We start from the raw sequence: 16,612 nt of genomic DNA on the forward strand, positions 1-16,612 counted from the left end.
AGAGAAGAGGAATAAGCTGAGATTTTAGTGAGAGATAGAAAGTGGTGCAACTTGAGTAATGATAAGTTTCAAAGAAAGTACCAAAGTACAATGGTCAGAAGGATCACCATACCTTCATTAATCACCCTTCTCTATTACTAACACGAAGGCTGAAAGTGAATTAGCATCGTGGTTTTGCGGCACTGAAACTTCAGTGCAAAAGTTGCTCAACACCAGTTTCGAGTAGACAATTAGGCAGACGTCCATAGCAAAAAGACATGAGTTTCTAAGGTGAGAGTACTCCAAAGCATTGGCATCTATTCATGTAGAAATCCTCCATTGCGTATCTACCTACAAGAAGAGGGCATACTCTAATTGGTCGGAATTTAGGCGAATCAGAAGCAAGCAGTCTTGGCTCAATAGTTCTTGCCTCATCACGATGGGTCCACTCGAAAATTGTGAAAAAGATATCCAGGTAACTCAATAACCAAGGTCTCCCCCTCCACTTGAGGCAATCTCAAGCTTTCGTACCTTCTGTCGTAGCAGGCGGAGCAGCAGCTTCAGGATTCACGGATTGATACACTGATTGGACACCGCAGTGTAGCGGCTTTCGCCCAGGCTTCCTGTGTCGGGTGTGTGCTCTGAGCTTTAAGATCTTCTTACCATGTTCCGGCTTTGTGTTAATTGGGCCAACAGTGACAAACCTTGTTCACACAGAGCATAAGTGACTATTAGGTCGGAGGCAGCGATACTCCAGGGGAAATAGGCTAAGTACCACGAGACACGTTTTAAAATCAGCTGTGTTTTTCTGACTGCTGGTCCCGATCCACTGCCTAGTACCGTAAAGAGACGCCGACAAGTAACGTAACAGCTTTATTGCGAACAAGCGAGCGTGCGAGTGCAAAAGCTACTACGGCCTCGCACTCTAACGGCGCTTTTTGACATTGATCCTGGCTGTTTAATAGGCGTTTAGTAAACACCCATCAGCGTCTGTCGTGCTTATGTGGCGTGTCTGAACACTTATCTGCTTTTGCTGAATTGGTCGAATGATTGACTGGCCTGTGTGCTTGCCGGCTTTCATATTGAGATTTTAGTGGGGTACTAGGGCTTCAGTAGGTTCCGGACGTGCTGGGGTTGCTTTCAGGAATCTGACCTTCCTGACAAACCGGCAACCATTTTCGTAGCAGTCTGTTGGATACCGTCAATGGGGGTTACGCCTTTCTTGCGCCCTGAGTTCGCATACTCAAGAAGCCGTTTGACATAGGCCCCTTAGGGTATCTGGAGATTCATATGAGTAATACGGGGGAAGGTTTCGAATCATCCGTAGAACGGCGAATATCTTTTGAGCCGATTGTTTCATGGTGCAATGAGAAGGGCGTTTGTAAAAACCAAATGCCCAAATCCTTTTCGGTATCTATCCTCGTAATATCTGGTCTATTCTCGCCATGAACGACAAAGGCGTTCGCTGATTTTTTTCCCCTAAATTACATGGACGCACTTTTTGTCATTTGCGGGAAGTTGCCAGTCTAACGACCACTGCTTTGCAGCTTCCACATCCATTTAGAGCGCACTCGCATTTGGACCTCAGGATTTCAAGTCATGTGCAAAATGTAGAAATGGACTTGGGTGAACATCTGGAAGGTTGTTGATGTAGACCAGAGATAGGGATGGTCTCAAAACGCATTCTTGAGGAACTTCAATGGATACGGTTGTCGAAGATGACTAAGTCGAACCTACTTTCCGTCAGAATGTTCTGTCCAATAGAAACGCCTTAATCCAGCACAGAATCTCCCCTTGAATCCCGTAAGGCTTGAGTTTGTGGAACAGCGGGATGTTTGGAACTTGATCGAATGCCTTTGAGAAGTCGAAAAACATGGCTTGTGTTATGAGTCCTTTGTCCTTAGCTTGGTTTAAACTGTCCACGCATACGAGCGTATCTTCACGCAAGAACGATTTGGGAGGAATCCGTGTTGCACTGTGTATTTCGAGTTGTTAGTGCCGAGATGAGTTAGGATGGCCCACTTCAGAATGTGTTTCATCACCTGGCACCATACACTAGTGGGGCTAATAGGCCTGTGGTTTCGTTTATTGTAAGTGCGTAGCGGGGTGTTTAAGACACACGGGTCATACAGATTACAGTTATATGACCTGTTTTGTTCGCTTGTGGCTGGGAGGAGATGTCGGTGGGCAAAGAACTATGCAGGCAAATGATAATCCTCGATCGCCCGGGCGGAGGAAGGGGGNCCTTTCTTGCGCCCTGAGTTCGCATACTCAAGAAGCCGTTTGACATAGGCCCCTTAGGGTATCTGGAGATTCATATGAGTAATACGGGGGAAGGTTTCGAATCATCCGTAGAACGGCGAATATCTTTTGAGCCGATTGTTTCATGGTGCAATGAGAAGGGCGTTTGTAAATACCAAATGCCCAAATCCTTTTCGGTATCTATCCTCGTAATATCTGGTCTATTCTCGCCATGAACGACAAAGGCGATGATACTCCTCGATCGCCCGGGCGGAGGAAGGGGGTTTTCTTGAGGTACTCCAGCATGAGCCTCTGACTCAAGTCTAACCCCCAAGACAGTAGTAGGTGTGGGGGGTTTGTTCTGGGACTCCTCTTCTAGCCTCTTGCTCAAATGTCTGAACCGGGAGAAAGTAGTTATTGGGATTTTCTTGTGGGACTCTTCCCAGAGCCAACGACTCAGTAGCCTTATCCACTTGGTTGCAAGGAGCCGGCCTAACTCGAAGACATTGCTTTTCTACTCCTAATGCAGCCGCGCATAACGGTTGCCTTTTGAGCGGCACCAGACTCTTTGTTCTCAAATATATTTTGACCGTACTGAATAATACGCCGGCGATCAGGGTCGATTTCTTGGCGATCGGAGTGTAAGGTTCTTAGAGGAAACGTTTTCTAACTCGTCCTTCCTTGGAGAAGACAGTCTCGCTGCTTCCATGAATGTGGGCCTGCTGATTGCCTGGGAGAGTACCTTACCGCTTTCACACTCCCACGACAAGGGACAGTACGACTCCATCGTAATACGAGTTTTCGCAGTACGGGGACTGACCGTTATTCGTCGAACCGCTCCCTGTTGGTCTTCCTGGCATGGTTGAACCTTCAGGAACTGTGTTCCAGCCAATATAACCCACAGCATCGTTGCATCATCTCTACCTGTGGTTTTTCTGTTCTCAGACAGCCAATTTGGGCGTCCGTAACTCCCGCAAAGTTCACATTGTCACTCATTCTTGCTTGACGAATGAGGCCTGATAAATCTGGATACAAACCATCCTTATGAGCGTCAAAGCTGTAATCCTTTGGGAAATTACCGATAATACATACATGCACCGGTTTCCGTGTCAAGCAAGATTTTGCTTGGTTGCTTTGGATAACCGGACTGTTCACTGGAATTCAATCAAGCAAAGCTCGTTCAGTTCTGGTGTTGATTGCAACCCCCAAGTCACGTTCCGTGACTTACGGCAGTGAAGCATCGGTCGATATGATTATGACGTTCCGCGACCCATCGTTTCTAGATCACTGAACATATGAAGAGTGGAATGTAAAAAAATTGATCTCGTCGTTGGCGTTTCCGTGTGTATGACCGCTCCTGGGTCTTGTATGCGTGTTTCAGAGACAACACATTAATTTTGAGGGCCTAGGAAAGAATATCCTGTTTGCTTCTATGTAAAAAGTATCTTGTTGATTTAGAAAAAGGTGTTTGTTTTATTGTTAATGTGTGGCGGAGCGCATAAGACATATCGGCCGGATAGCTGAAGATGAAATGATCCGGCTGTTTTTTGTATTGTTGGCTAGAGTTTAAAGAGGGATCTTGGTAGAAAAGTACTGTGAGCAAATGAGCCTTTCGGTTGCTCGGGCCGAGGGCGGGAGATTTAGTTGAAACAGCTCACCTTGATACTATAACTCAAACGTCCGACCAACAAGGCATGCAGTGCACGAATCGCAGGTGCCCCGGATCGTGTCCTTCAAGATATGTAACTTGCGGCGTCAAAAGCACATCATGGGATCTCAAGGGTCGTGTGTTCCAGAGTACAGTAAGGACTGTATTGTCATATGATGGAATGACGTATCCTCGGTTGAGGTATCTCCAGGTTTTTGAAGTGTTCCTGACATCGGATAGTGTCGACGAATTCTTAACGAGGTAGTTGGAATTCAGGTGTGGGTGAGCAGCAGGAACTTCATTTGCGGTAAAAATCCAGCACCGTCAACTGTTGTGACCGGACCATGTGCTACGCATACCGAAACATCGTCAACCGAGATGTTCTGAGATTCCGATGAGTTTATGTTGTTGGTGCTGTCGGCTTTCTAGTGTGTGGCCCCCACGATCCACTTTAGGCTATGGACATTGCAAGAGTTGACGGATAATCGAGGTCATTGGCGTTCGTGCTTTCAGTTGCTTTCCAGATTGTCCGATTGGGTGCCTGGAGGTGTAGGCATCTGAGTTTGCTTGAGATAGGCTAGCGCCATACCATTTCCTCATGCACTCGTTTCTGTGCTTGATTTATCTCAGTGCTTGAAGCGCGAGTTTACTAAGAGGAAATTTCGGGATTCGAACCCATCATCAGCATCGCGACTGCTCCTGTTTAAGCTTTGGCTACCTAGAGTTATCCCAGCTCCTGTGCTTACTCTGAGTGGTTTGACAGCTACGTACCGAAATGTACGGCTGGACGATTATTTCTTACCATTAGACCATTACCATTAGTAACATTGGGATGTGTGGTGACCTTGTTCTTATCTCTCAAGCTTCTGAGAACCAAACTGATTTTGTTGGTTAACAATACTACGGCAGCGAAGCATCAGTGCTGAATACTGATGTGCTGTCGATGTTGGTGTTAACTACTCTTAAGTTCACCACCACGCTTCGGTGTAACCCTTTATAGTTAATCCATTCACGCAGTCATCCCAGTTGCCGTGGGTAAATAAAAAAACAAGTCATTCGGCTGTAACACCCTTTCGATGCTTTTCTGCCACCACCCGAAAGAAGCACGAGGGTTGAGATACTGCCAGGTTGACCAAGCCTAGATTGACGAGATACTGAGAATGCGAGCCTCCTAACTTCCGGTCGATAAGTTCGCACCTCAGACACTGAGCTATCTCGAACTTTGGTTGCCTCGCCGTATGTTTATCGCTAGTGAAGTTTGTTCTCTACCCAGCTATACACTTCTCCAAGCAAATATTGCTGATGACCATTACCCCACACTTCGCATGTGTGGTGACGCTCGAATTACCGGTATCTGCGTGCCAGGTGCATTGAAGCTGTCGCCTTCAATGCGTAGACGTCCAGTTTCCCGAACTAACTAATTATGTCATCACCTCAGACGCTGGATACAATTCTCACGCTCCCTCATTTTCCTCTTAAGTTGTTTAGAATGTGTCCGAGTTAGAGTAGACCCCAGGTTTTCAAGGATAAGCAACGTTTTACTTGTCTAAGAACAAGTGTGGATGAGCTGAAATGTACATACAAAGGTTCACGACTAGTTTATACGGTGAGTATAATAACAAGCGTACAAAAATCATGACACCGGTGACCAAAACTGTAGCGGCTGTAATCACCTTATATTTGGTGCATAGTGTATAGTTGACAAACTGAACCTAACTGAACTGACCCATGGGATGATAGAAGCTTAAACACATAATCCCCGACACTCGTACAAGAGATCTTTTAGGTGGCTCAGCTACAATTGGATCCCTCGATAAAATGGTTATGCCGTAACCGCATAAGCGTTCATTATTCTTGTCGCATTCTGGTGTTTCTTTCCCCTCCATCTTGATTGCAGATGTTTTGGGTTTCATTTTAATTAACCATTGTTTTTTAAGACCTGAACCACTACCAGTAGCCTATTAGTTAAAACACTACCCACTTTATATTGTGTGATCTCTACAACGTCGATTGTTTGATTTAATGCACCTTTTGTCAGTCGTTAGGTTGTCCATTTTGCCAGTCGACGACAAAATTACCGAATATTTACGGATATTGTCCTTTCCAGCTTTTGACGTATCTGTTGTGAACCTCAGTGATGTACATATCTATGAGGCAGCAGCTATGAATTTTTCTGTTCCAGTTAAAGGATCTGTGGGACTTGTCAGTATTTCCCCTGATTGCAGTTATGTGGCGTCTGCTTCCCATAATAGGATCACTCTGCGAACCATATCTGCTGTTCAGGTCTCACGAACCTTCACCTGCATCGATGTTGTTAGTCAGTTTTCGTGGTCTCCAGATTCCCTATTCATCTTATGTGTTCTACGGAAACGGGGGACTACTCAAGTACTGTTTAATCTTTCATGGTTAAAACTTGCTTCAGATTTTGTCCATTGAAAACCCTGAGTGGAAATGCAGGGTCGATGAGGGACCTATAGGCTTACTGTCGGCTACTTGGGCTCCGGATAGCCGCCACTTTCTAACCATTAGCGACTTCCACCTCAGAGTCACCGTTTGGTCTTTGTCTGAGGTTTCAATTTCTTATTTGAAATACGTTAAGGTGAGTTTACTGCATTTGTCTTCATATCATGTTCCCTTTTATCACGTGACTTGATAGGGGTTATATTATGATAGTGATTTGGTTGGCTTTGTAGCTATCACAGTTTGGCTACTCCAATATACTTCTGAACGGAAGAGTCTACCGATTGTTGTCCCAAATTAATAGTAATGCCAGTTATAGGTCTCATTCTTGAAGACTAGTGTTCCCGGCAGAACTACCACCACAGATTACTAAGTTTGTCGAGCGAGTGTGTCGAGTTCATAATTTGCGTCTTATTGACGTGTAATCAGCAGAACCATGGTATAAATTTAAGCGATTTCTGCTAGTGCCACCGGCAACTGGCATTCGTCCGGTACTGGATTACAACTAGCTGTTGAACTCCTATACTCAGCCAATTATGCCGTATTGATCACCGGCCCGATCCTTTGAGTAGTTACTTGTGAATTAAGATTACTGGCCTTAAAGCGTGCCACTGTGAGCTGTGCGGCAGTTTGGATGTGTGATTCCGTTTAATAGTCCGCTCTGGAAGTTTATTGGTATAGATTCAAAGTTTGGGTGTGTCCACTTGCAACAGCCTGATTCTTACCTGTCATTTCAGTTCAGTTTTTCAACTATAGACCCTACAGTACATTACCTCTAGCTACTGTAATTTCACCATGGATGGGGCGTCAGAGAATGATAGCCACGCGCTGGCAGGGAGTGAGAGGCAATAGCTTTGATGTAGCATCATCATTTACCAGGTAGCAACCACATCTATCATAGTCACTAGCCATTCTTTTGTCATCCAGGAGCCACCATCCCGGGCGATACTAACTTCCAGCAAGACCTAGTTAATTGGTAAAGGTTTTCGTGCTCCATGACCACGGCTTTTGGCTTGACTGCGTCTGACAGGTGGATGAAGAAAGGTGACTTTCTTGGAGCAGACGATCCCTTTTACACAAGTACATTGCTTGATCTATAGAGTATGACCAGTTGATCTATCAAGGGAGAGTTACCATCCGGTTTACCTCAGCAGTACTGACTCGATGTTCCTACCATGTGCACGGAATGCCTCGAAGGAACCCATGATCAAACAGTCTTAAGATCTTTACGCCCCGGACACATCTCTGATTCATGTGCGATATCGAACCGTATTAGTGTCACTCCATCTTCGACAGTCAACCGGATGTCGTCGGTGACGCAAATGTCAGATAAAGCCGCCCTAGTCCCCCTCCAGTTCGGGAAGTGATTTCACTCTTTACCAGTCTGCCGGGACCTGTGCAGCTGCTAAGATGAGCTAATTTACCTAACACATCGGTCGCTTCCTCTACACACATGAGATTTGGGTTTGATTACACCCATTCTTTCATTAGCACTTTGCAGATGTGAAACTCACCGAACCGTGCGGCAGAATCATTAGGGTTGTTTAAAGCAGTTTGCATTTTCCAAAGGTCTTATTGAGGGATAGGTATATCGTCAGTATACCTAATGTCTGTAGGCAAATATCACGAGAGTATTTCGATCCTCAAGTAAAGGCGCATATAAAGAACCTAGCAGCACTACGAAGTTGGAAATTAGGGTTGACAAAGGACTGCCTTGCCTGACACCAGTGGATGTGGCGAATGCGAGAGTTTTCTGTAGATGCGTATTGATCCACAGGAAGATGCATGTAGATTCTTCATAAGGGAAAAAATTAATAACCGACGTCTATCGTCCCAGACACTGACATAGTGTCTAACGATCAACGGAGCCAACTGCAGCCTTTTGGTCAGAGAAAACTAACATCATTGATCGTTGAAAAAAGTGGCTCAGCTCGGGTACTTGTAGCAATGTGAAAATATAATCAATAAAATTTCGGACTAGGTGAATCCCAGCTTGATTCTCGTGGACCGACCAACTTAAGATAATTATCTTAAGTTGTAATTGGACATCTTATGTCGCTGTTCCATTCTGGTTCCTTCTGGAAGATAAGCTGATGGGAGCCGGATTAACTATTCTTCGGTGATCAAATCTGCATTATCGTCCTTTTCGTATGCTAACATTCACCCTTTTCCGACGAGTTGATCGTTTTAGACGGAATGGAGCGTGACTGTTCCCCGTTATAAGCGTTTTCTCCATTCCCGGACTGTCGCCTTCTACCAGTTCTCTTTGTCAATCCACTCTCCGCCATTCGGTTTCTGAGAGAATTGCTCATGCCCTAACATTCGTTTGTTGCTGTTATGGTATTCCTGGTATTTGTGAGGACGACTAATCGCAATGAGATCTGGTGTTCATTAAGGTGTACAAACGGCATCGTCAGACGGTTTCAGCAACCTTGAGTCCTATTTATTTCACCTTTTTCTAATCAAACTACAAACTGTCGTCGTACCGGTTTAGTTTTGGAAGCTTTCCAACCAACGCGCATGGTATTGTTGAGCCACTAAAACCCTGCAGGTGGAGAACTGAGTGGCCTTGCGTGTATTGTATTCACGCTTTTCACAAGCAGCTTATTTTCACATGTTCCACCTCGTTCGGCGACGTTGTTAGCGATTTCAAGACAACATGGCCAAAAAATAACCGAATACTTTGGTGTCTGGTATCTGGGTGCTGAGTATCGATTCCGAATCAGTCACCAAGATGAGCTTCTTTCGGAATTCGTCGGCCGACATGTGCATTTATGTCACATGCCAGAATCATGATGTCTACTTTTTTATGACTCAAGCAGACGTGACAAATCCCAATGAGACTATCTTCCTCAGCCTTTCAGTACCGCCTGTTGGAACGTTTTTGTGCACAATACTTAAACACCGCTTACACCGTCGACATGTACTGGCCTTACCTGGGCCACCCACTCGAACAATACGATCCAGCTCAGTAAAGTGCACTCAGTCCTGAGGCTAGGTACAACTTCCACGCTATTGGTACCGCGAACCACTTCATCAGGATAACCAAATTTCGAACAGTGTGCAGTAATACGGGTTCCCCCTGAGGTATATAACCTAACTGGGGTCTTGTGTGCGTGTTTCGGAGACGTTGCATACATCTTTCGAAAGATGTCTAGTATCAGTATGTTGGATAACAGTAGCTTTCTACAATCGGCCCGACAGATGCAGATGTCGGGTTCGAACCACGGATCTTCCGGCCAGTAAATTCGCATCCTAACAACTGAGACATCTTGCGGCTACAGGCCATTAGACACAAGAGTAAACATCGGATCTGCTGAGTTTTTGAAGAGCGAACATTCTCAAGTGTCTCCTTGAGCTTTTCTGGACGTTCATTAAACATTAAACAATAGTAAAAGAACGCTGCAAAGAGGTCCATTAATTTCTGTAGTAACTTTCAGCTTTCATGAGATGTGGGGGCAGAGCTTGGACGTCAGACCACAGCTTCTTGCATGTTACATCGGTAGTATACACCGTTACCTGGTAGGGTTAGATTTTGAACTTATCATTCCGAACTTATCAGTCTTCTGGCGCTTCATCATGTACTTTCTATGCTGCGTTGACCTCAGGCTTGTGAAAATAATCTCGGCTTCTCGCCTGGTGGTCGGTATCTCGCTCTCTTGGAACGTCGCCAGTTCAAAGACCATCTCAGTTTACTGGACTGTGAGCGCGACTGGACCCTGGTACGCAACATCCAGTTGGACACGCAGGATGCTGTTGGTCTGTTGTGGTCACCTGATGGCCGTTTCATTGTGATTTGGGATGAATGTTTGCGCTACCGGGTAGCGGTCTACACTATGGATCTTCGTCATATACGGTCGTATAGTGCATATGAAACAGGACAAGATCTGCTGGGTATAAAGTCGGTGTGTTGGTCTCCGACGGGGGAACTGCTGGGTATCGGGAGGTTAGTGGAAAACGGTTGTTTATCATGGTTTGGCGCTATCTGCGTTCATTTCAGTGTCATTCTACTGTAATGCTGTATTTTTCTCCACCTCCAGCTCTATTCTTGGAAAAAAATTTACTGTTCGTTGATCAGTCCACTCTCGACCTTGGCGCTCTTCATTCACCGTCCCTTATCCATGCTTTGCTATTATTCTTCAATCACACCACTATCGTCCAGCTAGGTGCCAGTTACCTGACTTGTTCTTCATCTAAACTGCCGGCCGGTACAATAAACCCAAATACTCATTAAGTGAACTCAAAATATCCAGTTCATATTACAGCTTCCAAATTGATTAGCAGGCATCCCTGGCTGAAACTTCGATTTCTCTTTCGTTCAACGTGTATCGTGTTTCCCAAGTGCGCCTACAAGATCTCAGTTCTTTCATGCACTTAAACGGCCCAGAATGACTTCGGATTTTCCAAAGATTAGTCTTATCTCACTCTGGCGATCCTGACGCAGCGGCTGTTGTCGCCTATTACTTGGGAGTTTCAGACAGCTTCAAGGTTGAAAGTGTTTTATTGGATAAGTTTCCAATATGATCAGTCCAGCCTAATTTGGTGAACGACGCTCGTTCGTTCTGTAAGCATATGTTCCAACAGACTGTGGTTCTAGAGCTGAGAAAGATGAGTTTTATTGAGCCCTTTTGCCACTGCGGAAGGGCGGGCACTTTCGTTCTGTCGGGTGATATAAACGTCCATGTTGGACACTTAGGTCTGGAAGAAGCACAATTGCATGACGGATTCTCAGTCGATGCTCACCCCACAGATGATGGAGAGTGACTTGTGCGAACTACTTCATCACTTCACTTTCTTGCAGGAATACACAAACTACTGCAGGATCTTTTCGTTTCGGTTGTTCAATGGTATTGAGCGGGTGTGGTTAGAAAGCTACGAGAATCCACAGTCACGCCTGTAATGAAGATGCGACTATACAGCCAGACGTAATCTCATACCACATTGATCATCGCATAGTGTCGTCAGCTGAATCGACTTAATTTCTGCATACAGCAGGGTGAGTAAGCGAAAACAGACCACTGCTGCTTTCTCCCTTCTTCCTTTTTCACAAACGTCTTATTCCATCTCCCCCTTTCCATTAATAACACCGTCCGTGTGGGCCCATTAGAACTAACTACCGCGTTCGTCTTACATCGATTTTGGCCGCAATGTCTGCATGTCAGTCGGCGCTGTCAGCCTCAGACGTCTCGAATTCAATCTTCAAGCCTCGACGCCCAGTTTATCTGACTGCTTTTAATGTGCGCACTCTGAAGCAAACTCTACAACATGGTGCTCTTGCCTCCACACTGGACTCGGTTGACATATCTGTGGGCTGTTTATCAGAAGCACGAATTCAAGGTGCAAGGATAGTGGTTGAGCTGACTGTATCATTACCTCTCACTCGACTTTGGTGATCCAGAGACCTATAGGAAACGGACTCGTGCTACTGTGAAGTTGGGATAAAAATAAACAGCCAGATAATCAAGATGGGAGGACAAATGCGGGCGGTTTTTCGGGGGCTATAGGGAGTGAAACTGTAAATGGCTGCTCCCTTGTGTACGCCAACCATCTTATGGATACGACCTGTCTGCTGACTGCGACATGTAACTGTATCTGAGAGTTCCCAACCACTCGTGAAGTGCTAATCTGATCATTAACTCAGTGTAAACCGTCCTCTGTTTCTTACTGATTTAATGATGACTTTCATGGCTCAAAATTGTGTCATCAGCTGACCACCCACCCATTTCTAGGTTGGTTGGAGCTTTGCAAATAACCTTCGATTCAGCGGTCACTCGGCGTTTGAAGGATATGGCCTAAGAAGCTGTCCATTTTCACCCTATCAACTAGGCCCGCATTAGGTCCATTCATCATCACCGACAGCATGACAGCAGTCTTCAACACCGCTGCTTCACGGCCGTCCATTGGCGTCTGCCTACCATCTCATTGCCGATGCGTCCAGTCAGCTTTACCGAGGTAGCGACAGTCAGAAATCGAGGTCTCATATGCATCTTCTTCGGTAGGCCATTTTCCCAACGGTAACCGTCTCTGGTCACTACAAACCCTCCTTTTATCGAAAACCAACCTTGGAACATCAGTTTGTCATCCATTTTGTAGTAACTGTGATCGGATGTTCTCTGAGCAAACGATATTTGGCAGCCAACACAGATAACAGTTGGATCTGAGTCCAGATTGTGGCTCCAAAACTAGCGACAGTCGGTCACTCTGTGCCGACGTTCGTATCTAATTGCGACGTGTTGTCTTTGCGTTCATGGCTGATTCGGACATGGTGTCGTCTTTTGCTTTGCCAGTTAAGTACAGACTGTAAATGAGCATTCTGTCACAAGAACTTGGCGCACATTGGGTCCAATCTAGCCGGGAGTATAATGCCGGGATTCCATGTTCGGCATAGAAGGCCCGACAAAGCATCATAGAAAGCACTGATGCTGAAATCGGAAGTAGCTTCTGTGGTTCTAACCCAACCTCTGCTTCTTGACTTCCCCTGTCTAGGTTTGGGTGACCTGGCAGTATCCCAGCTCTCGTGCTTCCTTCTGGTGGCATGGCAGCTAGACACCGAAAAGGATGCTACAGCTGAACGACCCAGCTTCCGTACAAGGAGCGATGCATGTCTGTTGAGTCGGTGTTGAGACACTTCACTCTTTGTAAGTAAGCTGACACCACACTGCCGGCTGTTAACATGAATCTAATCAGTTATGTTTTATCTACTTCAGAAGTGAAGACCAATCCAACTCCAGCTTGCTGTTTGTATTCGGGCATTAGTATCACCATTGAATCTCAGCTGGTAATGCTGATCAGACATTGCATTCGAATTTACAAGGTACAACGCACCCCAAGCTTCGAACTTCTGAATGCGTAGCTTGCTGGTCGATTTATTTAAGGTTAAGGATATCATGAAGTTGAAGACTCTGGGGTGTTCAGGTCCTAAAAAAGAAATGCTGGGAGAGATGCATGTGGAAATTGAGTAGTGTGTGGTAGGCTGGAAAATTCTTCCGTGGTTGTCCGAACCCCGATAAATTTTTATACTTCTCAGTTGTGTGGTAAAAGTAGCCCTCCCCCCCCCCACACACCGTGTTTCCCACTCAAAATCCTGGCCCGCGAAGCAGCTAGTGTCAAAGTCCTCCCGAGGAGCCCCACCCTGTGCCAATGACTAAAACGTCTGACTCACTTGGCTGTGGCGTCTTGTCTAATCCGAGGATGCTGAGATGGAGATTTCGGTATATCATTCTACTTCGTGCAGAACGTGTCATTCCGGTAGCACCGAACTGCTGGCTCCAACAATATTTCGGCTCTACTGAACAGCGCACCTAAAGTCACCATCAGCGTTCCAATGATCGGATTGTTCAATCTTTTGGGCCTATCGTTTCTAATCGGTCCTTTTCAGAGGGTGAGACGGCTCAGTAGTCGGAGAACCAATTTACTGACCGGAAGATCCTCTACATCTCGACTTCTCCTGTCTAGGCTTGACAGTATCCCAGCCTTCGCGCTTCCTTCGGGTGTCACGGCATCTAGGTACCGAAAGAGTGCTACAGCTGAACTAACCGGTCCTTTTTGGAGGAAATTGCTTCTTTTCTGGAGGTCATGTCTCACTTTCTTCCCACGGAAAAAAGTGCGACTTCGCCTCCGGATTACCTCGTAGTTGCTATCTAGCTGATTCCCTTTTACTTTCTTGGAATTGTTGTACCTTGGAGAAACAAATTTCCTATGGTGTAGCCCGCAGACCCCTGCAACCCACCCCCGACCATCGCGTCATGTTTTCAGTTGTTGGTCGTGAGGTCACAGATCGCCGTTGCAGTGTCTGGTAACACAGCAGCGACTGTGTATTACTCAACTCAAAGAGAGACATAGGTTAAGCTTTCTTCCGCGACCAGTGCCCGGGAAGAGCCTATGACTAGTCCCTCCTAAGTCAACGTTGGTGAAATTTAACGCACGACCAGTGTTAAGCGTTCAGGCTGTTTATTCTCGTCGAAGGCTTATCTACTGTGGTCATTTCCCGTCGGTTTAATGTGATGTTTCGGCAAACCATTTGAGCGTCAGCTTAACTGCTAGGAAGAGGCAGTTGCAGTAGTGCCATAACGTTATGCTGTTTAACCGCAAAACTGTAGGCGCGTTCTGATTAACTGCAGGCGCTGATGGGCGTAAAGGGAACTATTCCGTCCCTGAATGTCAGTTGAACCTGCGCGATGTCGCTCAATTACAATTTGTTCGGTGAAGTTTCGGTACAGAAAAACCCTAACTGGTTATGCCGATCATGGCCCAATAACTCCACTTTCAGATCGGTTCTTATATTGGTTTTCTCCTTATGGTAGCTACAGTTTTTTGTTATTCTTCTAACCCAAGTTGGAGGTGAGGTAGTGAATGATAAAGCAACAGAGTGATTCCAATTCCAACGAAAGTGGTGTCTAGTACACATTCCATGTAATGAAATTGCACGAAAGAACTCAGTATGTTGGCCCAATCAGCATCTTACATCCATTACTCACTGTGGGGGCGCGGGAAACTAACATAACTGGTTTCTTCAAAATTCAGCTGAATGATCAACGGGCCATTCGGTTGTCACAAAGTCGAGTGTTTGTTTACACTCCAGAATGAAAAATGTTGACCAATTCACGGGCGGTCCTTATTGGTAAAACCACTCCAATCCGTTTTCTCGCATCCTGATGGTTCACTGCTATCGTCAGTCGCAAATAAAGCTTGTATATGGATTTCTTCACTTCCGAATGCCTAAACTCGCCATACCAGGTCTCCTTGTCCGTCTCAGCTAGTTTGTTTCCACTGGTGTATTAAACTGAATACTTAAACAGGGAGTGCGGTGTACTGCGCTGTCCAGTGGGATGACTGAATTTGCAAGGCCTGAAAAACGGGAGTAGCGTACGGCGTCATGCGACATGACCCTTTGGTGAAAAAGTGCAATTTGTCAATGTGAATTCGACGTCACAGGGTAAGTACACCTAACTTATTGGATGATCCAACCCCACTCCAAATATAGCATATGCATTCTTTGGCGAATGATGCATGCGGATAAGCCGTGGTAGGTTTCACAACAAGGCTAACGGCACAACACAACTTTGCTCCTTTCGGATACTCTAACACTCTGCTCAATTATCTGCGTTAACCAATGAAAAGCACGCTACGTGTGATTTGGTTATCTTGTGAGTTCCGCATGTTACACGTGGGGCGGCACTGCTCCTTTTTAAAGCTTTTTCAATTCCTCCTGTACGTCTTGCATGGTTTGTCGTTTAGCTTCATCTGCTTGGTCGCATAAAATAAGGCAGTCTTACTTATCTAGTAACTTGTTGAATTTCTGAAATCATGACACCTTTCCACCCTCATTTGTGCAATTCGAAGCTATGATCAGAAGTGTCGCATACTGATCAATTTCAATTGGACTTGCTTGGCCACTCTGACGCACCCAGTGGACAAAGCTATCAACCCTACTCTTGGACTTAGCCCCACCGGTGGTATTATCAATGTGGACGGGGACGCATGTGTTGATAATACTGAGGTTGATGGTCCTAGCTACCGTCCTCACCGAGTTGACGCGTACGAAGAACAGCGCAAAGAAGACTCTGTCGGAATGAACATATCTTTGGATGGTATACGAAAGACAGAGCGAACTGGTGTCCTCTACTGTCTGTTACACGAACCCTTTGTCATCCAATCTGTTCGACCAGACCCGAAGATCCCTTTTCCTAAGGTTCGTCTTTGTGTGGACCCCCTTTTTTGTCGTTCATGCAAACCATGCTAATCCTAAAGGCTGAGTTTCTTTTACACTGACCCCACATCACCGGGCAGAGACAGGTCAGTTGAATCCCTCGTCACTGTGAAACATTGCACTTATTTCTTACGTTGAACAGTCATGCTCATCTTTCTTGATTTTATCCTGTATCGAATAAGTCCGGATCTCTGTCTGAATACCATAGACCATACTGGCGAGTAGAAACTTAACGGTAAATTATTAAGCGCTTACATGTAATTCCTGGACACGTTAAGAAATAGCTTGTAACAACTCCCGGACTTTTTACGGTAGATCTCAGGGTGTATTCTCCTGGTGGAAGCCTGCGTCTTCACGGTCTGCTTGACATGGGCGAAATAGGCTCGTTTGCAAACTAAGTTGGTGTTCACGGGAGACAACCGAATTCCAGCGAACTTCGTGTGTGATATTTTCGACCAAATGTGCTGCGCCAAGGCCATCTCGTGTTTTATATGGTACAATGTTTGAAAGGTCATGGATAGTACTCATTATCATTGTAATCGTTCAACACACCGACTATGTTTATCCCATTCTTG

The 16,612-nt window shown here is 45.7% G+C and overlaps 1 protein-coding gene across 1 annotated transcript in view; it reads left to right on the forward strand.

Annotated features, from left to right (window-relative positions):
- T265_04177 (hypothetical protein) overlaps positions 1 to 16,612 on the forward strand; it is a gene marked incomplete at both ends in the record, with an annotated part of 27,247 nt that overhangs the window by 3,930 nt on the left and 6,705 nt on the right. Inside the window, 4 exons of the mRNA XM_009168859.1 lie at positions 5,976 to 6,253; positions 6,291 to 6,467; positions 9,937 to 10,274; positions 15,671 to 16,019. Coding sequence (XP_009167123.1) covers positions 5,976 to 6,253; positions 6,291 to 6,467; positions 9,937 to 10,274; positions 15,671 to 16,019 — 1,142 coding nt within the window. The remainder of the gene's footprint in view (positions 1 to 5,975; positions 6,254 to 6,290; positions 6,468 to 9,936; positions 10,275 to 15,670; positions 16,020 to 16,612) is intronic.

This window comes from Opisthorchis viverrini, assembly GCF_000715545.1.
Source record: "Opisthorchis viverrini unplaced genomic scaffold opera_v5_66, whole genome shotgun sequence".
NCBI classification, from domain to species: domain Eukaryota; kingdom Metazoa; phylum Platyhelminthes; class Trematoda; order Opisthorchiida; family Opisthorchiidae; genus Opisthorchis; species Opisthorchis viverrini.